The 25,821-nt window shown below is 42.1% G+C and overlaps 1 protein-coding gene across 3 annotated transcripts in view; it reads left to right on the forward strand.

Moving 5' to 3' along the window:
* Positions 1-25,821, forward strand: part of CHD6 (chromodomain helicase DNA binding protein 6) — a 212,693-nt gene that overhangs the window by 96,073 nt on the left and 90,799 nt on the right. For all 3 annotated transcript variants that reach the window (XM_004272856.4, XM_033433749.2, XM_049699558.1), the window contains 7 exons: positions 2,326-2,473; positions 4,278-4,427; positions 17,419-17,481; positions 18,299-18,357; positions 19,247-19,364; positions 23,350-23,436; positions 23,639-23,773. In XM_004272856.4, the coding sequence (XP_004272904.1) occupies positions 2,326-2,473; positions 4,278-4,427; positions 17,419-17,481; positions 18,299-18,357; positions 19,247-19,364; positions 23,350-23,436; positions 23,639-23,773 (760 nt within the window). The remainder of the gene's footprint in view (positions 1-2,325; positions 2,474-4,277; positions 4,428-17,418; positions 17,482-18,298; positions 18,358-19,246; positions 19,365-23,349; positions 23,437-23,638; positions 23,774-25,821) is intronic.

The raw sequence follows: 25,821 nt of genomic DNA on the forward strand, positions 1-25,821 counted from the left end.
AAGATTAAAGGAGATTTGAAGTTTTTGCATTTATTGAAAGGGAGCCTGGGGCTAAAAAAAAAAAAAAAAAAAGGAGCCAGGAAACATGATATGGTATAAACAGTGACAGGCTGAGTCACATGAGCTGAGCGCAGGCCTCTGCTCCGCTGCTAACTTTGGGGCCTTTGTTGCTTTTAAACCTGTTTCTTTATGTGGAATATGAAGCTCATCTGCCCTGGCTCTCTCACGGAACCGTGGTTGTAACAGTTCAATGAGACAGAAGCACGTAAGTGCTTTGTAGAATATAAATTGCTATGTAATTTTCTTAGTGAGAAGCCATGTAACATGAGATAAATATTCCTGTGAAAATTTGGCATCTTTTTAAACTGTTTTACCTGAGTCTCCTGTCCTGAAACTGATAAGAAGTACTTTTTCCCCTGGCTTGAGAGCACAGGTCTCTTGTTAAAATGTACAGTTCTCTAAAATGGCAGGATCCCTTGAGTTTCATTTCCTCAAAAAAATTTTCATAAAGAACTTTGCTGATAGGGAAGCCAGTCTTCAGCCTAGGGAATCGAGGGTGGGTTGGGTCTGCACTCATGTGATGGGTGCTCTCCATTGTTGCTGGGTGCTATCCCGCTACGGGTTCATCCCATTGGATCTCCCTTCTCTGAACAAGGCCGGTGGTGTCCCTGTCTTCCCCCACACTTTCCAGTAACTCACCTGATGGGAAATACCAGTAATCGTGGCTCTTCCTCATTCTCCACGTTCTGCCAAGACTTACTGGTACTACTTCTGCTGGATCTTTCAAATCCTTTTCACCGATGAGTTTTCATTGAGCATATCTCGCCTAGGTCTTCATTCCCTCTTGCCCGGGCTTGCCATCATGCCCTTTTCCCACAGGGTGAGTCTCAGCTCTCTATCCTCGTGTACTCCTGGTTTCTTTCCAGCTCCATCACTTGGTGCTTCTGTTCACTTGCCCTGTCATCCAGCCACACAGGCTGTCTTTTACTAAATGTGCCTTTAACACTCTTCCATTCCCCAAGAATGCCATGGTGGTTACGAGCATGCCTCGTTTAAATACTTTCTCTACCATTTACTAGCCATGTTACCCTGGAAATCTTAACTCACTGTGCCTCTTGATAAAATTAAGATGATAATACTATCTGCCTTATAAGGTTGTTGTGAAGAGTAAAGGAGATACTCCATGTAAAGGATTAGAGAACGGTGCCTGCATGTAGTAGGTGTTATATACGAATTAGCTGTAATTGTTATTATTCCTGTTTTTCTGTCTATCAAAATTCCGTGTATATCTCTGCTCAAATGTGTTTTTCCAAATCTCCCCAATGACACGTAATCGTATCTATCCATTGATGAATCCATCTATCTATCCAGTAAATATTGAATACTTAGTATGTTTTAGGTGTAAGACTGCTCACTGTGAGGAATACAAAATTTAATCAAGTGCATACTCTGTCCTCTGGGAACTTAGAGTCTGATAGGACAGCTCAGAGAAGTGTAAAATATTCATCCATTCAGCAAATGTTGATCGAGCCACTGCAGAGGATCCCAGGTCCTCTATGGTTCTGAGCCTGGTGTCACGTGTAATGACTAACTTTGGTGAAAGATTAAAGTTTGAATACCTTATGCAAAGCGCAGTTGAGGTGCTTGGGAGTGTAGAAAAGGGATTTCATCAGCCAGCAGGGCCCGAAAAGGCTTATTAGAGATGTTGCCATCTTAGTAGGGCCTTTCAGGGTGGATGGACTTTGCCCATTTCCACCTCTCTCAGGAAGCATCCATCTGCTGCACTGGGCTATAGCTCTAGGTGGTCTGTAGGAATTCTGTCGTTACAACCTCCTCAGGGGGTGGGCAGTGTTGTCTTCGGTTTTGAGCTCCTAGTACTCCAAGTTCGTACGCATAGACCATTCTCAATAGAGGGTGATGACAGATTAGGGAGATTGAAGTTACATCTTCGCATGTAACTTAAAGGGAGATTGGAAGTGGATGATTCTCAATATCTGTGAAGCAATTAAACTTCCTAGAGAAGACATTTATGTGAAACAGAAAGTGAGGTTTTTTGGAGTTGTTCATATTATTTTATTTCTTGTCACATTAATCATATCTATAGTAGTCATGATGGGGGTATAAAAAAAGTGAATTTTGCATCAACCTGTGTAGATGTTTCTTCCCATATTTCGGCAAAATTCTGGGAAGAAACTCTTGTAGATTTTCCGTTAAAGCCTATCCTGGCCCAGGAATTCCAGGATGTGCTATCATAACTGTAATCACATGAGAAATCTTAGTTTTAAAAACTGCCCCACAGTTTTAATTCTGAATTTCTCCTTGTAGCAAGGAGCAAGGACCAACCCCAGTGGAGAAAAAGAAGAAAGGAAAAAGGAAAAGTGAAACCACAGTGGAGAGTTTAGAGCTGGATCAGGGCCTGCGGAACCCATCCCTGCGGAGTCCCGAGGAGTCCACTGAGTCTGCAGACAGCCAGGTACAGCTGTGCCCGGAAGCCCTGGTGGGCGTTCCGGCTGCCGGGCGGCGTCTTGCTGACACTGATCCTGTTGGTCCTCTCTCCCTGTCTCCAGCCTGCATCTCTCGCACACAGACCTGGGCTGGGCTTTCAGTGTTTTAGTGGGTGACCACAGGCTTTTCTTTAGCATCCTGGTCCTTATACTAATAATCTTCCAGTTTTTTAGTGGTGTTTGCTTCCTTCTTGCAAAGTAGCATGATATTAGGCCGCAGTAAGAGTGAATGTGGCAAGTGAAGTTGTGATCCAAACTAGGTAAGGCTCAGAGGGCCTGTTTTGCTGTGTAGGTAATACATTTAGGGCTCAGCGTGCTGGGCCAGTCTACACAAGGACACTTTCATAATCCCAGATGCTGGAAAAGCCAGGGATGGATTCATTTTGCCAAGATGGTAAGGAAACATGGAAACGAGTTGCCCACCTAAGTGAGATTTCTGAAAACATGTCAAAGTGTGCCCAGGACATTGGTAGGAATTTTCTGTCTGAGTTAAGGCTGCCTCTCTTGGACGTGAGTTCTAATATTTGAGAGTGCTGTTTCCTCTGACATCCACAGCAGTTTATCTGGGCTGTGCTACTGCATGGGGGCCATTTAGGGTAAGGCCCACTTACTGCTCCTTAAAGAATCATCTGGACCCTCATAGATTCCTAGGTGATCTTCGTTGTAGGAAGGTGTCAGCTCCTAAGGTCGTAGTGGTAAATAAGTAATAGTATCTGGAGTGTCAGATCAGAGACCCCCCCTTTCACTGCCTGTAAACTTGGGTTAGTGGCTCTTAAGTGTCCTGACAGGCAGAGCAGCAAGTACATCAGGTTGATGGGAGTTGGCAGGGGGTTCAGTGTTTCTAGGATGGTGATTTGTACGTGGGATTGGGGGGAGAGCTTTTTATGTGGAATCCCTCATGAAAAATTAAATGTCATAGAGGTGACACAGTGAAGAAATGATGGGAACACACAGAGAGCCCCAGGAGGTATCTTTTAGATGATAAGGTGGGGTGAGGTCTGGCTTTCCGTTTTGTCTTGTAAGGTTTAAGTATCTAAGAGTAAGCTAGCTGGTGAATGGTTCCCAGAAGGGTTCCTACTGCTTGGATATGATGTGTGTGTAGAGATGAACCATGCGTTTTTCTGTTTGAGGAAAGCCACTGGGTTGCTTTGTTGTAGAATGTTCTCTCTCTAAAAGGTCACAAGCTACTTAATTATAGATGAGTCCTTTCATGGTGAGTCACGAATCTTATTTTGTCTCACTTAAGATGTCTGCTTGCATTTCAAAGGGTGTTAGGAGATTCTCAAAATAAGTCCTAATAAAATTGGTATTATTTAGTTGTTTAGAAGTACATGGTAAGTATGGTGAATTTGGCAAAAAAAAAAAAAAAAATCAAAACCAAAATGACGATTAAATCACTGTCATAAACCCTGAGCTTCCAGCTATGCTGGAAGGGACCTCAAAGATGATGAAGTTACTTCCCATCCCTGTTTTACTGGAATAGAAACCGATTCCAGAAAGCGGGGTGGGGGAAGCAATGATGCATAAAACACGTTTCCTTGGATTCTGAGGCTACACCTTCTTCTCACTGGATCCTGGTGATTTAAATCCCCTCCCTCACCTGGGTCCCATTTTGAGTGAATTTAGTCCTGAAAAGAGTTATATTTAGGGAAGATTCTTTTTGTGAAGTTAGAGAGGTCTCCTACGACTGTGAGTGTAGGTGAGCGTGTCCTTGTGCAAGCTTTTCCCTCTGACTCACAGATAGTCTCTCTGGCGGGTGTGTTTGTCCTGTAGAAACGACGCTCAGGACGGCAAGTGAAGCGCAGAAAATACAACGAGGACCTGGACTTCAAAGTGGTGGATGATGATGGGGAAACCATCGCTGTCCTTGGAGCCGGCCGGACATCTGCCCTCTCAGCTTCTACACTGGCTTGGCAGGCAGAGGTACGGCCTTAAGATTGGGCTGCTGGCCTCGGCTGGACAGTCATTTTGACTACTTGATGGAGCTGTACTGTGGCTCTTTTTTTATGCGTAAGTTAGATCACCTTAACTGCTGGTTCTATCCTTCAGGTGGCTTTCTGTTGCACTTAGAATAAAGTTTAGACTCCTCACTGTGCCTAGCAGGCCCCTCTGTCATCACACTCGCCCTAATTCACCAGATTCATTTTTCAGATACATGGCTTTTCGCCATCTCTCTCATTACTCTCCAGCTAAAAGACTTGCCTCTTTTAATGCCATGAATTAGCAATTCTTCCCCACCTACTGGCCTTTGCCTGTAGGGTCCCTTTTGCCTGGAATGCTCTTTACCGTATGCTTTACATGACTCTTTCATTTAAAGTAGATCCCTGCCCCTCATCCTAATGTTTATTTCACTCCTGTTTGTTTCTTTCATAGCTCTTATTACAGCTTATAATTGTGTTCTGATTGCTGATTTCATTTTATTTCTTTGTCTCTCCCAGTAGAATGTAAAAGTCTGATACAGAGTAAATAGCTGTTCCATGAATGGAATCACATGAACTGGTAATTACAGTTGGGAGTTGGATTACAAATGTGTATTGAGAGTCCACTGCAGGGCCAGGTCCTAGGATACGAGGATGAGTATCAAGGCATGGTCCCTGCCTCCAGGGAGTTTTATCTGGGAGAAGAGGCATATGGCTGTGCTGATATTGTGATAAGTGCAGTCTTAGAAGTCTGTGCTGCTGGTTACAGTGGCTACACAGAAGGAAAAGTGGATAGGAGAGGGAGGTCAGGGTTTTAGGGGAGGCATTTCTGACGTGGACCACAGCCTCACAGCCTGATGGTCCCAGAGGATGTGGTATGGCAGCTTGATGAGCTCGGCCAGGTGGTGGGGTCTGATTTGAGGAGTGGTGGGAGACGAGCCTGGAGTGGTAGGAAGAGTCATGTTATGCAGGTTTTGGCTGTCAGCTAAAGTATTTGGCCTTCATTCATACTGTGGATTGAATGAGGTGCAGGAGGCATCGATGGGTTCGAGCAGAGAAGCAGGATGCCCGTATATGCAGTTTAGGAATTTCCATTGGCAGCAGTATCAGGCAGGAAAAGGATAGCATTAGGACCTGGTACCCCCGATGCTAGAAAGGCAGAGGGTAAATGTGGAGAAGGAGGAGGTCTGTGCCAGGGAGCTTACGGAGGAGGAATCAGAAGCAAGAGAAGAAACAGGCTGTGCGTGTAGGAGGCGCCTCATTGCCGGCAGCACGTTCTGAGACACAGGCTGTCTTTTGTTATGGAGTCGCTGTTGCTGACTTGGCAGGATTCATGTTCTGCGTGTGCAGCAGTAGCACAGATACCTGTCCTTCCTCCTGGACACTGTGTGGCTGGCTACTGGAGCTCATGATGCTTTATCTGTGTAAACCACCTTGCCTCCAGAGTAATGCATTTTCACATAATACTACTTTTCAAGCAATAGTTAAGAATAGCCCTTGCAAGACTGCTGTCAAGTGATAGGATTACATTGTTTTACAGTGGGTTTCCCTTCCTTGGAGATTTTATGGTTGGTTTGGTAGTTAAAACACTCCAAAGGATTTTATTTTCTCCTAGTAGCCATTTAGCCCAAGTCATTAACCATATTTCAGTTGTTGTTCTGTCTTCTCCCCTGGTGCCTGAAGCGCAGCATTAGCTGATCAGACAGAAATAGTTCAGGAAATTTATATATATCCTAACAAGGCTCTTTCTGTCCTCTTAAGGGTACAGCAAAGAGAAAGTTTATAGTGGTGAAACATAAGCTGGAATCTGAATTTGCATTAATTACGCTCAAAAATTGTGACTAAATTTAAACAAGAAAGAGGCCCTATACGAGGTTTTGGCATTGATGTTTAGCAAGGCACCACAGGGCAGACTGGACAGCCTGCGTGGGGTCGAGCGGATTGCACGGTCAGTGCTCTGTGGAGCCCTCCACTTGCACCTGTTTTACATAGTGGGCTTCCTGGGGAGGGGGGGCGGTCTGAACAGAGATTTCCCAGGCCAACACAAAACCCCGAAATCAGGGATCTCATCTAGGATTCCAAGCAATCCTCAAAGTGTCCAGTGGCACAGAAAATCAGTGGGAGAAGATGAGGCTTTTCCTTCATCCTTCTCCCAAGGCCCTTTGAAAGGGTGTCTGCCTGCTTGCTGGCTTTAGCTTGGGGCAGAGAAGGGTGTGCAGTCAGCACCAAAAAGGCCCCACTGCTACCTCCTTGCTTTCTTTGTAGTGTCTTATCGGCACGCTCAGCCCACTTATGTGGCTGCTGGCCCCTGTCCCAGCCCCAAATTGCAACCTCAGCAGTGCTTAACCTAGTGGTGAGTTGCTAAAAACATCTTTACGCATGATTCAGTCTAACTCAGGACTGGCAGATTAGCACAGCCCTGCTTCGGAGTCTAGAGGCCCGTCCCCTGGCTGGTACATGGGATTAGGGCTGGAAGTATGTTTCCAGCCTGACAGTGACTCTTTGCCTTCTTATTCTTTGTCAAACTGATGTCAGTGCCTGGAACTGAGACAGACTTTCACGGTTGTGGTACATTTAGTGTATAGATTTTTCCAAGGCTGTCTCCGTTTTTGCCTCCTACAGTTTGTGTGGTTTGTATGATTTTGCCTTTGAGACAGAAGGACTTGAATGTGAATGAGGCATCCACTCCTGGTGTTCTCCTGTGCCGGCTCCTGCTGCTTTGCAGACGGTGCCCTCTGCTTTGTCTGGTCTTTTCCCGTGCCTGGCGAGCTGACCGCAGTTGTTGCCTCCCTCAGGAAGCTCCCTGCACCCCCCTGAGCTGGGGATAAGTGCCCCTCCTCTGTCTAACTCTAATATGTTTAACTTCATCACTGTCCTTTAAACACCTGCCAGTTTTTGTTTCCTTCATCTAAGCCATGAGCTACGTTAGGGTAGGGCTTATAATCTTTTTTTTTTTTAATTTTTTTTTTTTATGTATCTCTCTGGCATGAAAGAGCTTCAATAAAGTCAAATTTACATTAACCCCCAGGAACTATTCAGATGAAAGTATGACACTTTCCCTCTTCTGTTTTGTGGAGTATTTATAATATTATGCCTGATGTCCCCCAGAATCCTCCCACCACTTGTTCACAGCCTGTGACTGTTCTGATTCATCAGTGCCTCTGCTGTTCTGTTCTGAATATCACTCCTGACTGTTCCCGCCATGAGATTGTAAACCTTTACAAAACAAGCCTCACTTTTTAATTTATCACAATTTTCACCTAACATAGGTAGTACTTTGTGTTGGGTGGTAACTAACATAAAGACTTGCGTTCAGTTGTACTTGTCATGTATTTATTTAATATGTGAATAATGAATAAATATGCTTAAAACTTATTACAGAAACAGGTGTGATTCTTAACTCCTGGATTAGAAAGACAAGAGTGAAGTGTTTTTCTTTTTTCTCGGGCTCTTGTTTTCTCCAGTTCTTCATACTGGCATAGTTTCCCCACTGGTGTTCATCCACTTCTCACTCTGACACCGACAGCCGTGGGCAGGCCCCTTGGCAGGGCGGCTTCTGGCTGGCATGGCTCTAGCTCTGTACCAGCCCGCGTGATTCACTGCTTAGGCTCCTATGCACTCGGCCCGAGAGGATGGTTTTCATTCTTCCCATTTCTCCGCTGGCCACACCACTGTTCCCCACCCACCCCGCGTCTTTCCTCAGATTGTCTCCTGTCTTTGTTTCCTCTTGGCTTCTGCTGCCACCCATTGTGCTGAGGCCAGTGTTCAAATGACCACAGTTTGCACTTTTGTCGTTCCCTGCCCCAGGTCCCTGTCCTTCCCAATCCATTACTAGACTCATTTTCCCATAATACCAGAGAAGTTTTTGGCTTTTTTCAGTGTCCCACTCAAGAATCTAAGGTGGTTACCTCTTAACTCCTGTTTTAGATCAAAACTCCGGCCTGATTTTTTAAGGAATGTGGCTGCATACTACCTGTCTACCCTCATTTATCCCCACTCCTCATTCTGTGTAATGCTTTTCTCTACTAAGACTGGTTCCTTAGTGTTCCAAGTCTGCATCCCGCTTCCCATATCCTGGTGCTTTCATCCTTTGGGTGCATTTCGAGTTTCCTTGCTGTTTGCAGTCCTCTTATGAGCCACCATTCTTTAGGCCCAACTAAAACATTACTGTTCTGTGAAATCCAAGCTATTCTTGCTTTCTGCACTCTTGCTGCTGGACTTACAGTTACTGTCACACTGATTAGAATTTACCACTGGTACATTTCTAAGAACAATATGTTTTATCTTGCTTTCACTGAGTGTGAGCCCCTGAGACTGGGCACCTTGTTGGATGCTACTTTGGACCTTCCATGGCACTTGGTAAATGCTTGTGTTTTGGAGTTGCTTCTTCTTGCTAGAGCCTTTCCTTACGGCTCGCTGAATAGAAGTGAATCAGGTGGTTGGTTGAGGGTCGGGGGTATGTGGGTTGAAATTTTTTGAAATTTTCCCTAAGAAAATAAATTTTTAATTTCATGAGTTTCTGACATGAAAGTGAATGAACTAAAATGGTCTCCTTTGAAGGATAATTTGAGAAAACTCCAAGCAGTTGAGAACAGATGGCTGTCATGGAAGTACGTTTGGCAAGCAGATTTGGTTTATATCTGTGTGTATCTGTATACACTGAGTGTTTATACACACATGGTCATGCTTATGCACAATCTCTGTTTAGGGGAAAAAAAAAATCCTGATTTTCCAGTTTTCTTCCTACTTTGATGTGTATTTTGGAAACGCTACTCTCTTTTTTCCCTTTTATTAGGATAGGATAAAAACCTGCTGCCAGTATTTTGATGATAACCATTGATGTTTTTTTTTAATACTAGTGTGTTTCCCCCTATTCTTTAACTAGTGCCAAAAAAATAAATTGAAATTTTATTTCAAATACCTTAATTTTTACTTGAAAATTTTCTATAATGAAGAATGCTTTAAACCCACCATCCTTTTAATCCTCAGAATAAAGTCCTGTGCTTTCTTCATCCACATGTTAACATTTCCTTGGATTTGGTCCTAGTTAAAAACTCTGAGAGCAATCAAAATCCTATCATCGGAAACCATCTTTTTCTGCTCTTCATGGTAGGTAAGAGTAAGAGCCTATTTGAAGCAACCTGCTGGTGAGGAGAGACAGTTGTTCTTTTAGCATGGGTGTACACGTATGAATGCTTGCTTGCTAGTCTGGGTTATACAGAACTGGGAGTAAGTAGGAAAGGTGCTCAGCAGTTATCAAAGTTTAATGCTAATAGACAGCCAACTCATTTCCAAAGCCTCTCCTCATTTGTCCAGGTACTCTGGCTCTGTGTTCCCATAGCACTTGCTTTATACTACTATTCCCATGTTGTATTGCAAAATCTCTTAACATTATTTATTCAAAAATATTTATTGAGCACCTACCACTGTTGAGCGCCAAGGACTGTTCTAAGTGCTGGAGATGACATCAAGGAACAAAAGAGACAGAAATCCCTGCCCTCGTGGAGGGAGCCTACAGCAAATGGAGAGGAGGCCTGCAGCATACACACAACTGATCTCCTCCTCCAGATATTTGCCAGATTTTGAACCTACGTGGGATGGAAAACCAAAGGGCTAAGCCCAGAACCTCCAAAGGGTAGAAATAACTAGGGATAGGCTGATAATCAATCTGAAAATAATAAAATTGTGTAGTATGTCAATGGTGGTAAGTGGTATGGGAAAAAAAAAATCAGGATAGGCGTGATACGGAATTCAGCAATGAAGCCTGCAGTTTTAAGTAGGGTGGTCAGTGTTGGCCTCACAAAGGTAATATTTGATCCAAGAAGTGAAGGAAGTGAAGGGGTGAGGGAGTCGTATAGGGAGAAGAGTGTTTCAGGCAGAGGGAATAGCAGAGTCCCGGAGGTGGAAACATGCCTGGTGTGTATGAGGGACGGACAAGGAGACCTGAAAGGTGACAGAGGAGATGAGAGGTTGGGTACACATCCTGTGGGCTTCTGTAGACCTTTGGGAGACTTTTGGTTTTACTCCAAATTAAAAGAAAAGCATTTTAAGCAGTTTAAGCAAAAGAGTGACTTAATAAAAAGGGCCATTCTGAACATCATGTTGAGAATGGATCAGTGGGACAGGAGTGGAAACAGGGAGACTACTTAGGAGGCAGTTGGGAATAATATGGGTAAGAGATGAAGGTGGTTTCGACCAGGGTAGAAGCAGAGGAGGGGGTGAGAAATGGCTGGATTCCTGATGTACTTCGAAGGTAAACTCAACAGGATTTCTTGGCTGATGAGATAGGGTGTGTGGAGAGGAAAGAACAGAGTCAGGATTACAGCAGGATTTTTGGTTTGAACATCCAGAGGGAAAGAGTTCCTCTTAACTCAGCTGGGGAAAACTGTAGGTAGAAGGGGTAGGGGTGGGGGGTTGGCTAAGAGACTAGGAGTTTAGTTTGTGGACATCTTAGGTGTGAAATATCTCTGAGATATTCAAGTGGAGATGACAAGTAACAATTAGATACAAGAGTCTGTAATCATAGGAGAGGATAAATAAATATGGCAGCCAACACAACGTAGCCAGTATTTAAAACCATGAGACCAGATGAGATCACCAAGAGAATGAGTATAGATAAAAAAGAAAAGAAAGCCCAAAAACTAGGCCCTAGGGAACTCCAAAAATAAGGGTTAGTGTTGGAGGATTCTATTCTCAGATAAGCGTATATAGTAGGGCATGGCAGGCCAACACTTGCTGCAAGGGGGGAAAAAAGATAAATTGCAAAGGACATATTTTTAAAGACATCAGATAGCTGTGGAAGCAAGAAGAATTAGATGAACTAAAATTCCAGACAGAGAAGAGCTATTCCTAGATGAGCTGACAGTTGCTGACTGTTTCTCCTCTGGAGGCACTCTGCAATTCTGGGCAGGGGCTGAGGATCAGGCTGGGCCCAAACAGAGACTATTCTGGGTTGAAGAGAAACCATCTGACCCTGCTGGTGATTGATTATGCAGGGCTGATGAAATGATTGGAAATTAAAGGAATTCCCAAAACAGGGAGCTTTCGCCTGGAGACATTTGATGAATTCTGGGGTAGCCCAAGAAGTTAGTGGCTCAGCCAGAAAGCAGATTGAAATCTCACAGTCTCACGTTACTTTTAGGAGATAAAATCTCACTAAAAAAGGATGGGTCTACTGCAAAAAATACTGACTCTCCTTTAAGAGAGATTTTTAACCTGCTTGGAATTGGAGACTTCAGGGCTCAGGAGTAAAAAGACCTGCTGGACTTACAGTCAATGACCTTGGACATTCATACTCAAGGAACAGGTAAAACAAGAGATGGACTGAATCTTAACAGTAACCCAGTCCTGACCCAACAGTCCCTGATTGGACCAATGGGACCCACTCCTTCTCCCTGTTTGTATAAGAGAAAATAGGAAACACTTGTAGTAGAAGATATTGTTTGGAGCTGCTAAGATTCTTTTATTCACACTATTCACAGTACTCATCATTCGATGAGTACGCATCACAGTACTCGACACTCAACAGTAAAAAATTATTAGGCATTCGAAAAGGCTGGGAAATTGACTGAAAATCAAGAAAATAAATATGTTAATAGAAGCAGACCCCAGATGATCCAGATAACAGAGTTGGCAGAAAAGAACTTTTAAATAACCATGATTAATATGTTAAAGAAATTAGAGGAAAAGATGGACAAAATAAGTTCTAAAGTAAAGAATTCCAACAGAGAATTGAATCTATAAAGAGAATCAGATCAACACTGTAAAACTGAAATTTTCAATTTATAAAATTCAGAACACAGTGGATGAGTTTAAAAGCAGATTAGATACAGGAGAAGATAAGATTGGTGACTTTGAAGACAGATCAACAAAGTTTCTAAACTGGCACACAGAAAAAAGAATGGAAAGAACAGAGCAAAGCATAAATGGATAAAGAGACAATTGGGGTGCAGTGAAAAGGACTAACACATACATATCTGATTAGAGTCCTAGACGTGGAGGAGAGAGTGAATCAGAGGAGTGTTTGAAGATAAAGTGAATGACGAGAAATTCCCATAAACTGATGAATATATCCGCCAGTACATTCAATGTCAGGTAACCCCCAAGCAGGAAAAATGTAAAAAAGAAAACCATACTAAGCATATCTTAAACTGTAGAAAACTAAATACTGAAAGAACATCTTAAAAGTCAGTAGATAAAAACTGACAGCTAATATTATATTAAATGGTGCAGTATTGAATACTTTCCCTCTGAATTTGGGAGTAAGAAAAAGATTCTATTATTCTCATTTATATTCAGAAATACACTGGAGGTCCTGGCTACTGAACTAAGGAAAAAGAAAAAATACAGGACTTCCCTGGTGGCACAGTGGTTAAGAATCTGCCTGCCAATGCAGGGGTCACAGGTTTGAGCCCTGGTCTGGGAAGATCCCCCATGCCTTGGAGCAACTAAGCCTGTGCGCCACAACTACTGAGCCTGCGTGCCACAACTACTGAAGCCCATTCACCTAGAGCCTGAGCTCCACAACAAAGAGAAGCCACCTCAATGAGGAGCCCGTGCACCGCAACGAAGAGTAGCCCCCGATCGCCGCAACTAGAGAGAAAGCCCACGTGCAGCAACGAAGACCCAACGCAGCCAAAAATTAATTAATTAATTAATGAAAGAAAAAATACAGGCATGCCTCATTTTATTGCTGTTCACTTTATTGCACTTCACAGATATTGCACTTTTTTTTAACAAATTGAAGGTTTGTGGTAACCTTGTGTCGAGCAAATGTATTGGCACCATTTACAATATAGTAAAAAAAACAAAACAAAACTATTTATATAAACAAGCAACATCAAATCAGGAAAGGAAAATTGTAAAATACCATTTATAATAGTATCAAGGTATTAGATACCCTGTAATAACTCTCAGAGGATACAAGCCTTCTCTATGAAAAACATTGCTGAAAGAAATTAAAGAAGACCTAAATAAATAGAGCAATATATGACATACATATATTCAATATTGTGAAGATGTCTATGTAGTTCAGTCCCAGTCAAAATCTAAGCAGGGTGTTTTTCTGATAGAAATTGATGATGGAAGTACAAAAGACCTAGATTAGCCAAGGCAGTCTTGAAAAGGAAGAACTTTTCCAAGAAATTGGAATACTTACCATAATCCAGACTTTGTAATCAAGCCACAATGAAGACAGGGTAGTGTTGCCATAAGAACAAATAGACCAATGGAACAAAATAGAGTGGTATGTACTGCCCAGCATGGCTTGTACTTAGCTGTGTGTGGCTATTAAGCACTTGAAATATACCTAGTCTGAATTGAGATGTGCTGTAAGTGAAATACACAGTAGATTTTTAAAGAGTTAGTGTGAGAAAAATAATGTAAACTATTCCATTAATAATTTTACATTGATTACATATTGAAATGATAATATTTGGGGTATATTAGTTTAAATAAAATATTGTTAAAATCGAGTTCATCTGTTTTTTAATGTGGCTACAAGAAGATTTACAACCACATATATGGCTTAGTGAATAACATTGGTGGCAGCAAAGATTCCTTAAACAGAGCACAAAAATACATAAGAGAAAAGATTGATAAGGTGGATTATATAGAACTTCTGTTCATCAGAAGATACATTTACAGGTTGAAAATGCAAACCATAGATTGGTAGGAAATGTTTGTATGGATTGTGACAGAGGACTCTTATTGAGAAATAAAGATATATATTAAACTCTCGCAAATATAAAGAACTCTTGCCAATCAGAGAAAAGGACAATTTTTAAAATAGGCAAATGACTTGAACAGGAGCTTCACAGTGAGGATATCCATATGGCCAGTAAGCATATGAAAAGATGCTCAGCATCCTTGGTTATCAGGGAAATGTGAATCAAAGAGATGATGATGCACATCCACTGGGAATGGCTAAAATTTTCAAGACTGACAGTGTCAAGTCAGTTGCAACTCCCATACACTGCTGTTGGATGTAAAAATTGTTACAGCCACTTTGGGAAGAGTTCTGACAATATCCATTAAAACTAAACACGGGCTTCCCTGGTGGCGCAGTGGTTAAGAATCCACCTGCCAATGCAGGGGACACGGCTTTGAGCCCTGGTCCGGGAAGATCCCACATGCCTTGGAGCAACTAAGTCCGTGCACCACAACTACTGAGCCTGCGCTCTAGAGCCCGCGAGCCACAACTACTGAGCCCGCATGCCTAGAGCCTGCGCTCCGCAGCAAGAGAAGCCACCTCAATGAGAAGCCCACGCGCTGCAACAAAGAGTAGTCCCTGCTCACCGCAACTAGAGAAAGCCCATGCGCAGCAAGGAAGACCCAGCACAGCCAAAAATAAATAAATAAATCTATTTTTTTTAAAAAAGACAAAAAAAACCTAAACATATAACCAACCTCATAACCTAGCAATTCCACTCCTGTGTTATATCCACGGTAAATGAGTGCATTTATGTGAACATTGAAAGCAACCCAAATATTCCTCAGCAATAGAATGGATAAATGGTGGTGTATTTATACAATAAAATACTACGCAGTAATACAGGAGAATGGACCACACACAATATGATTCCATTTACGTGAAACTTAATAATAGGCAGAACTAATCAATGATGGTAGAAGTCTGAATAGTGGTTACTTCCAGTAGGGGCAAGAGGGTCTTCCAGGATGTTGGAAATGTTATATAACTTGATCTTGGTGGGACTTAAACTTCAACAACTGTACACTTGAGATCTCTGCATGCTGTATGTATGCCATACCTCACTTAAAGCATTATGTTAGCATGTCTGGCAGTTCCTTGATGATGAAGACTGTAGCTCATTTATTTCTATAAGACCAGTGCATAAACACAAAAGGCACTCAATAAATAATGTGGGAGAAATTTAGGAAGGAAATGAAGTAGGAAGTTAGGAAGGAAGTTGGTTCATTAATCTAGTTTCTTGTAACCCAGCCCCTGTTCCTTTGTTCGCCGTCCACCTGTCATAGTCAGAGCTCTGTTTGGCTGCAAGGTTGGGGTAGTGATTTTACTGCTCAGGAAAGTACATCTAGCTTGGGCCCTTTGCTGTTACCGTCTGTACATTAGAAGATAAGTCCTGGTATATGGAGAAGGGGGAGACTTTTTAATCACATGATGTAGATCAAGAATAATGCTTTATCTTCCCTTGTGTATTTCCATCTGTGTCTCTTTTCCTCTTCCCTGTCGTTTAGCATTCAACCAATATTCACTGATCACCCACTGTTGCCTGGCTTTTTCAAGGTATCTAGCTACATTAGTGAGTAAAAGAAATAAAGATCCCTGCCCTCACAAGGCTTATATTGTGGTGGGAGAAGACGGGCAATCCACAGTAAACTGCCTCCTTCTCCTTTTCTTACTGGTGCAGAAGAATCAAGCAGAAGAAACATACTGACAGGAACACAAAAGCTTAGTCTGTATCCCGCCCCATCCTTCTATTGTATGGTAGGCCCAGTTCACTTGTCTTCTGGTTGAGCAGTGGGAAAGACTTGTCATTTTGGATTAACTTCACAATGCCATGTGTCCGGGGGGGCGTAATAAATATTTGTAGCCTTTGGGAGCATCTGTCAGTGCCTGCTGATTCCCATACTTCTTTTCTGCCATCCGCCCTACTCATCTTTTTTTACCATCACCTTTCTGGGAAAAGCTTCATTTAAGTTCTTAGAAAATATGTTTTCTGTAATGGTATGACTTTGGGACAGTTGAGCCCTAGAATGGGCAGTGAGGTGCAGCATAAACCATCCTTTTGGAAAGTTCTGATAAGGAACCCAAATAGTTATTTTGAGAGTTAGGGTTGTTGTGATGAGTGTTCTTTTCATATACTGTTCTAAATCTCATATTGTGATAAATACTGGATCTGGTAAGGTTATGTAGTGCATATGAAACGATGGAAATAAAACTGCCCAAATAAAGTCCGAGGAAGAACATTTAACAGGAGAGTTGTGACCCAATGCATCCTTTTTTTTTTTTTTATGTCCATCAAAGGAAGAAGACAAATAGACTCTGGTTTATTAATACAATAGAATATTACACAGCATTAAAATTGAATGGCTAAAGCAACATGAACAACATGGATGAATATTGGCAATATCATATTAAGTTAAAGAAGATTACATCCACCATGACACCCTTTATATAAAGTTAAAACAAAATAAAATTTTAAAGAAATATTTGTAGATCCAGTGCATCCTTTTTTAAGTTCATTGTGTTTTAAATGCAGTTTTTTTTTTTAAGTCAAATACTCTGTAGAAAGAGATTTCATGGCGATTAGGAAATGTTGATGTGTATCTAGGGCAGAAAGGAAGGAATTAATTTGTTTCCAGTTGGGATTTGTAGTCAGTGGATGATCAGTGAAACAGAAAGCCATTTCCAGGTACAGAGGGGAAAGATGGTACAATTTAGTAAAGAATAATTATACTTTGCATTTGCATAGCGCTTACTGTCCAAAAAATGTTTTCACATGCCGTTTTATCCTCCCAGTAACCCAGTGAGATATGTGTTTTTAACTCCTGTTTTAATAGACTTGGAACTAAGAGGTGTTAATTGACTAGCCCAAAGTCAATAGCTGGACTGTGTCAGAATTGGGACCCTCTGATACTAAAGCCCCCAGACTCTTCTGTGTTAGGCCTTTCTGAAAATTATGCAGCAACATGTAAGCAGTTTTGGCAGAGAAGGGAAGTCTTAGGGTCAATTTTAATGATGCTAAAGGCAGATCTGAAATGAAGAATCTGAAGTAAATCAAGAAGCAGAATAACTTCCCTGCTCACTTGGGAGGGGAAGGTGATAGGGTGTTCTGCCCAGAGGTTAGAATGTGTGTGATCTTTTGATCACTCTGTGGGCTGATAGGAGGGAGACCTCAGTACTCAAACGTGAACTTTTGGACAAAGTAGTGCCTATTACAGTATTTCTTCTAGAATTATTTCATGGCTCCTGTGGTGCCGTAATTGTCTCTCTCTTTAACCTCCATCTCCAGGAGCCTCCAGAAGACGACGCAAACATCATTGAGAAGATCCTGGCATCTAAGACTGTCCAGGAGGTTCGTGGCTGATGTTTCTGGCTTGTATATCACTAGCGCAGTTTACACCCTCTGTGGAGAGATGTTTCTGGAGTGGTCATTCTTGGCTGGACTGAGAGCTAGGCAAGAGCACTGTTTGGCTAGTTGACACTTATTTTCACCTCCGTGAATGATTTTAAGACATAAAATTCTGAAATATTTGAGTATGGCCCAAACCGATGTTTTTTTTCCTTATGATCCTAGCAAAAGGTATTGATCCTTTAGTTGCCATAGCCCACTGAAAGTCATCAGAGGGCCAAGAAGAAGAGATGGGAAAAGACTCCCAATGAAAACATCTTTTCCTTTCAACATCTCAGGGCTGTGTAGAGAACCTCTAGAGAAAATTTCTGGTGTGAAAGAGTGTGCCGGTGCCAGTGAAGGCATAGTTTCATCTTTACTTCAAGTGTTTATGAAAGTACACTTCCTTACTTTGAGAGTGAACATCACTGGAGTTTGTGGGGGACGGTTGGGAGGACGCCGGAAATGCATGTTCTCACTTCTGCAGCAGCTCTCAGAGCCCTGGGCCAGTTTGGCTTTATCAGCTGAATGCTCTCCCAGCCTGGGCCTAAGAATGACACCAGGAGGATCATTTTTGTTTTTTTCTAACCTTACAGCTTACTGTGTGTTCAGCCTTTAGAAAGCCTGCTCCAGACCTGTCAGAAAAAGACCTGGGAAAATGAAAATGTCCTTGAGAAATATGTTCTAAAACCAGGAAGAAGTATTGATTTACCTTTTTCGTTTGACACATAAGGGTGATCCATGGGGACCTGGGCTGATAACTGCTTGCTTTTGGTTACAGGTTCACCCGGGAGAACCGCCATTCGACTTGGAGCTGTTCTACGTCAAGTACAGGAATTTGTACGTCTATTTAATGTATTATTTGTATGTGTATTTTAAATGAATGGAACTTTCTTCTTTCATCACACCATTATCTTTTATATTTTCCAAGAACGGCCCCTAAGGCATGACCCACAGACCTTGACTGGCTCAAGTTCACCTTAGGCGGCAGTGCTTTACTTTGGCTGCGTATAGAATCACCTGGAGAGCCTTTTAAAACTACTGAAGCCCTTGCTGCACTCGAGACCCATTGGCTCATACTCTGGGAGTAGTTCTCAAGGATTGGTGTGTTTTAATATATATTTTTTTGTGTGGTACGTGGGCCTCTCACTGTTGTGGCCTCTCCCATTGCGGAGCACAGGCTCCAGACGCGCAGACTCAGCGGCCATGGCTCACGGGCCCAGCCGCTCCGCGGCATGTGGGATCATCCTGGACTGGGGCACGAACCCGTGTCCCCTGCATTGGCAGGTGGACTCTCAACCACTGCGCCACCAGGGAAACCCAGGATTGGTGTGTTTTAAAATCTCCCTCTGCAGTTCCCATTTGCACCCAGAGTGGAGAACCACGGTCCTATAGCCTATACTTTTCTACCCACTTGGGTTTTTCTTTCTTTCTCTGCTGTGTGCCCACTTTCACTAATGTGCATTAACGATGGCCTGCCTATACCTGCCCTCCCTCTGCTCTGAGCCAGTTTCTCTAGAAGCCACAGAATTGCTTGGAATTGCTGCATTGTTTTGTATTCTGTTTTAGTCCTGAAGGGCAAGGCCCTTCTAAGCCCAGTCCACAGCAGTTCCACAGCAAGTCACTCCACTGCTGCTGTGTTAGACGGTCACCCGGTTATTGAAACACTTTAACGCTTGATGGTTTGCTGGTTCTGTGCTTGTCTCACAATTTGTGTGTCTTTGGATAGTTCCTACTTACACTGTAAATGGGCCACAATGGAAGAACTCGAAAAGGATCCTCGCATCGCACAGAAGATCAAGCGATTTAGGAATAAACAAGCCCAGATGAAGCACATTTTTACTGAGGTGAAGCAATGTTTACTAATTTGATCACTGCTTTTCTTGTAGTATTAAATACCGGGTTTAAGTTTCTTAAAGTTGAAGTCCTGTGTAGATCTATTGCTCAGGTGCCTGCTGATTTGTGACAAGATTTGTCCAGATTTAAGCCAAAGAAAACAAATTATCCACCAAGGAATAAGGATCAAACCTTATAAACTGATAACTCATAAGAACGTGCATCTAGGTCACGTTCTAGGGCAGAATGTACACACAGAAGGCATGTGCACACAGTTCTTTCATTTCCTCCTCTCCCCTCCCCAAAAGGGCAATTCCAAGAAGACTTAAAGTTTGGGTGTAAAAAATAAAAACAAAGCTAAAATGTTAGAAAGTAAGTAAATAAATATATAAACTTGGGTATTTCTAAGTATGGTACCTACAGCAAGAGGAAGGATTGATGGATTTGGATATCAAAACATCTGTAGTGCCTGTAAGTTAGAAAATACCACAAATAAATCTTTAAGTAAGTACATAATGTACATAGACGTATTCCCTAATTACGTACATGCACACATACATACAAGGCATACATTCTTCTTATTCCAGTATGGAAACCTTATTTATATTTGCATACACACATGCATGATACACATACATATACACATGACAAATAGCTTTAATGATAAGAAATGCTCTTATAGTTCAAAAAGAAAATTACAAAATCCCAAATAGAAAAACAATGGACAAATTAATGGGGAATTCAGAAAAGAGGGGAAAATTACTTATCAACCATACAAAAATGTAGTCAGTTTCACTAGCAGTCAAAGAAATGCAAATTAAAATGGGAATCTTCTAGTTTTCACTTATCAAATATTTGAAGGTTTTAAACATAAGTATTTTCCACTGCTGGTGAAGGTGTAGGGAAGAGACGCTGTCGTCGTCACTGGTTGGGAGCATAACTTAGGATGACCTATCAGGAACGCAGGATGACAACAGACATCACATGTCTCAATATTTGCCTATCCTTTGTCCCAGCGGTTCTGTTTCCACCATTTATTTTAAGGAAGCTATCAAGTCTTTGTGCAAAGACTTAGCTATGATAAACAGTTGTTTGTATTGGTGAAAAATTGAAAACAAACAAAATGTTAGTTAATAGACACTTGTTAAATTATGATACATCCCACAGAATGCAGTACTATGCAGCTAGTAAAAATGATATTGGAGGACAATTATTAACGTCATAGGAAGAGGCTTAGTGACGTTAACTATTGTTAGTTGAAAATGTCAAGCTCTTATATGAGACAGTTCCATTTTTGGGGGGTACAAGAGAGAAGAATCACCATAATAATGCATAGAAAATGTCTGAGTGTATGTGAAAATGATGACGTAATTTTCTCCATTTGATGGGATTGTGGTGATTTCTATTTTCTTTAACAGATTTTATACAGATAACTTATGAAGAAAACAATAAAAATTATTTTTTAAATGTAGTCACAAATACTAGACCTTAAGAGTGCACCGAGATGCCATCAAATTTTAGCAGATTGCTGCACATTCTTACCAATTCATTGTTCATGCTGTACTCCTTTTCCGCAAATGACGAAAAACTATTTTAGGATAATGTCAATAAGTGTTCTTTTTGTCCCAATATGGAGTCCTTTTTCTTTAGCCTTAACGTTTGGCCCCAGGCCTCTCCAGGATTGTTGTAAAGCCTGTGAGAACGGTGTTTTATGGCATTGTTCCTCTGTAGAGAATTGGAAAGGAAGGACTAGAATTGGAAAAACCATCCTGAAGCCCTGTTGGATACTCTCCCTCGGTTCCTGGAACTTCTTATTCACGCCTCTATTTTAGCGAGCATTTGCAGTGTAGTGACTTGTTTACGTGTCTGTGTCTTCCATTTTGAGCCCTGCGAGACAGACAGGGCCACGCCTTCCTCGTGGTACTTCCTATCTGTGGTACTAGGCGCAGGGTCAGCGCTCAGTCACCATGTGTTTGTGCCCAGGTAAGGGAGGAGGGTTTTCTATGCCACTCCTACTCCAGACCCTTCAGCACTTCCTGTTGTCTTGGAATAAATTCCAAACTACTTAATGTAGCCTACAAAGCCCCATGAATCTGGTTTCTGATTTATTCCCAAGGGAATGATTTTTTTCCCCTTGGTTGGGAATAGAACATTGTGTTAGGATGTGTAGAAATACTGTAATGGGAATTCATACCCTTGGGGAAGGAAAGGCTTTTGAGAAGATTGGAGGCCGTCATGAAAGGAACGAGGAGTGAGAGTGGGGAGTAGTTGCTGTAACGCTGCCTTCAGTCTTGACCTCGTCAACATTTTTGTTAATAACTTGCGTAAATGATATTCTTATGAAATAAATAATAACCTAGTTTTGAATAGAGCTTCTTCATACCCATTATTTCCAGCCGCTTTATGAGGTAGCCAGGGGCGCGTGTGAAGGAGAGTGGGGTTGGAAAGGCTGTGAGTTCCCACGCCCCACAGGGCTGGAGGCCTGTGAGACCCTGACTCCTCAACACCAGACCCAGTGCTGGGAGAATAAATGACAGAATCAAAGTTCAGGTTTACCTGGACAGGCGAGGATGAATGAAATAATGAAAATGGCAATAAGTAAATGTAATGTCACACATTGGTATTTTAAAGATCTTTACAACTTTGGAGTGGGGAAAATGACCTGATAGCGGTTTGCCTTGGGCAAATTGCAGTAGCTCCTTCAGACTCAGTATCCTCCGTTTATGTAAATCAGTACTAATACTATCACCCTCACAGACTACCTGGGAGGATTAAATGACACAGTGTTGATAGAAGTGCTAAGCATGGTGCCCGACCCGTAGTCACTATTCCACAAAGGTTAGCTCTGCATCACCAAGGGATCTAGAAATGTGGCATCTGAAGAACATTGAACACCTGGGGTTAGGGAGGTGTTCCGATAGGGACGAATCAACTTGGTTACTGCTGCTCTAGAGGAAGCAGTTCACACCAATGAGTCAGTTACAGGAGGAAAATTAGGCTGTAATTTAATAGTAATAATGATAAAGATCATGATGCTACTACTGAACAGGCAGAAGTAAAGCTGTCTTGGCAGTGGGTCAGGTCTCAGAGGGCAATAAATTCCTGAACACGGGGATAATTGAATCCAAGGGTGGATTTGCAGGGATGCTGTAAAAAAAAGTGTTCCTGCGTTGATTGGAAGATGAAACTAGACGGCTCCTAAAGTGCCTTCTAGCTTAAGGGGTAATAAGAACATTCCTGCACTTCAGGAGGAGGGCTTCTGGGCAAGAAAGACCCGGGTAAATGTTCTGATTCACGTGGCTTTGCAACCTTGGTCACGGTACTTATTTAACCTCTCTGAGTCAGTTTTCTCATCTGTAAAGATAATTACGACACCTGCTACTCCATAAAGTAGCTCATAGGCTAAAATGAAAGCACTGGACACACATTAAATATTTCTAAATCTTATTATTTTGTAAGTACGCTTTTTTTTTTTTTTGAAGCATAGTGTGTTTAACAGTAAGCAGTCCTAAGGGTACAGCTCAGTGAATTTTTGCAAAATAAACACTCCTGTGTAACCAGCACCTAGATCGGGAAATAAAACATTATCAGTACCCCTGAAGCTCCTTCCATGCCTCCTTCCAATATTAACTGTTATTATTATTGGTATTAAGAAGAAAAACAAATTATAATTCTGGATTTCCGAGGGATATCTCTGGAAATCCTCCTTGTGCTGATTTTTGCTCAGTACTGTAACGACCAACAGGAAAATCTCACCCTGGTGGGGCAACCTGTAAGGTGTCGTCGTTTCTTTAAATTCAGTCCTGAAGAGGAGGATTTGGGGACAGTAAAGAAATGTCGGTGAGGTGACTTTTATTTTCAAGCGAACCTTTTCATTCTGTGTTTCCCGCCCAATGGGGCCCAGTTGGCGGGGGGGGGGGGGGTCACTTAAAACACTGGATGCTGGGTTGGAGGGTTGGGGGACACTTCTTAGCTCTTCTTTTTTGTTTGCCTTAGCCTGACGAAGACTTGTTCAACCCAGACTACGTGGAGGTTGATCGCATCTTGGAGGTGGCCCACACCAAGGATGCAGAAACCGGAGAGGTGGGTATTTTGCTGTTTCGACTCTTACAAAGTGTCTTTGCTGCTTGCCGAAGATATTTTGCACGTTTCGTTAGCATGTGGTCCTTGTTCTCGTGGCATTCGCGTGCTGTATTGTAGGGAGGTTTTCATAGGTCTGTCAGTGTAGGACTGATTCCTGTAATGTAGTAGAAAGAATGTAAGTGTCTCTCCCATTTCCCACTAGGAAGTGACGCATTACCTGGTGAAGTGGTGCTCACTGCCTTACGAAGAAAGTACATGGGAACTGGAGGAAGATGTGGATCCTGCGAAAGTTAAAGAATTCGAATCTCTGCAAGTTCTCCCTGAAGTTAAGCATGTGGTAATGTACCCATGTCACTGTTCGGCACCTCTTGTAACATGTGATTTTAGGAGCTTGGCAATCCTGGGTGTCCCCTGGGCTGTTCTCCTGAGTGGTTTCTGTGGTGTCTTATCGTTGGTCACTGCCATTGAAACTGCGGTTCAGGGTGTGTTTCTCCCACATCACACTTTGCTAGCACTCAGGTCAGCTTTACATCCAGCTCTACTTTGAGGTATGTGACATTTCAGAAGCTTGGCTATGAGCTTTGATTTCTTGGTGTATGGCTGTCAGATGGAGTCAGTAAGATAGAAGGTAAGAAATGCCTGGCTTGGGAAAGAAGCTCAGTAAGTTGTTAGCATCTTTCTTGTTCCTGTTTCTTATCCCTTGCTCCATTGGTGATCTCTTTTCTTCAGTTTTATCCTTTGCCTTTACTCAAGTGGAATATTCTTACAGGGAAGAACTGTCCTTTCTCTATAGATCGCTGGGACTTTGCAGAGAAAACATAGGTTTTCAGTACGTTTTTGTTGAATTGGTTTGTTTTTCTGATTCTGGATTATTACCACCAAGCTGCAAAAATGTCAGAGGAGGCAGAATTGGGATAGAGCCCAGTTAAGATGTGACTAACTTGGGAAAAGAATCAGAGCTGTGAAAGAATATAACTATAGACTGGAATGATCATTTTCTATTTTTTTTAAATCACTATTTTTATATGAAAAACTCTTATGCAGTTCCTTATTGTTGTTTTTATATATATCACTGGGAAAGTTGGGACTTCAAAGGCAAGACTTTGACACTGAACTTAGATCCCTGTCGGAGTCCATCCAAAAGCAGTTTTGCTTTTGTTTCTTGGCTCTGAAGGGTATAGAGGTATCTTGAGATGCGGAACTGTGATTAGAAACCTGTGTATTTTACAGTGTTTGTCTACATGATTGATTAATGAATTTTTCTCTCAACCCTCTCCTATAACAGTTGTCCATTTAAAATTCAACTTGTTGGTCATTTACTAAGCACCTGCTGTAGGTTGATTCTTGTGTGGGACAGAGTAAGAAAGTAGGTCCAGGCCCTGCCCCAGGAGCTCACAGGCTGACGGAAGAAGCATGTGTGTGCAGGACAAATATGGCACCAGGCTAATTGGGGCATGTGGCCCAAAGCAGAAGCAAACCAGTGGGGGAGCAGAGAGTCGAGAGAATTTCATTGTGAAGCTAGTTCTAAGTTATCGTCTAGAAGTAATCAAGATTCTTACTCTCTCAGCCTGAATCCCACTTATTTCTTCAGACTGACTACCTGCGCTTGGCGAGAATATGAATGCAAGTGTTTTCAGTCAGTTTCCCTTTTCCTTTCCTTCTTTGCTGTTGTGATGCTCCTGTCCTCCTCATCTCTCAGTGAACTATGAGATCATTTCACACCTGTCTCTTTTGGTTTCTAATTTATTTGTTCTCTCATTTAGAAGGTATGTTTTGAAATTTTTCTCATCCTAACTTGGAATGGTAGCTCAAAATATAATTAAAGTTGTCTTTTTATGTTCTAAGAGAAGGGCTGGCTCCAAATGATACTTTAACTGAATAATTTTTTTTTTTTAAGGGATCTTATCCTGGGCTTTGAAGTTTAGAGATAACCCTACCACTCTTGATGAATAGGACATTCCATCACTAAAAGCTTTTTGGTAAAAAATTGGTCACATGTAGGTCAGATATGGAATTTTGGGAGAGCAAGAAATGAGTGTCAGTAACGATTGTGCAAAGAGAGTAGCAGTCATTTAATAGTCAAGACCCACCTTGGAGACTCCAAGAATCAGTTCTCTTCTGAATTTAATAGTAGCCACTAAAGGTGGTGGGGCCTTGGGGTAAGTTACTTGCTGTAGTCTGTACCACTTAGGAGCCAACTGGACTAGGCATCGGGAATTTCCAGCTGATTTCAAGCCTTATCCTTAGATGGCTGGTCATGTTAATGGTGATGTAAAACTAAAACCTTTAGCACTGGAGAAAGAGGGAGAACCCAGAGGAGTGACTGGGTTAGAGCGTGATGCCTCTACATCAGGAGCGCTACCAAGGCAGCAAAGTAGAAATCTG

Source organism: Orcinus orca, chromosome 16, assembly GCF_937001465.1.
Source record: "Orcinus orca chromosome 16, mOrcOrc1.1, whole genome shotgun sequence".
Lineage (NCBI taxonomy): Eukaryota > Metazoa > Chordata > Mammalia > Artiodactyla > Delphinidae > Orcinus > Orcinus orca.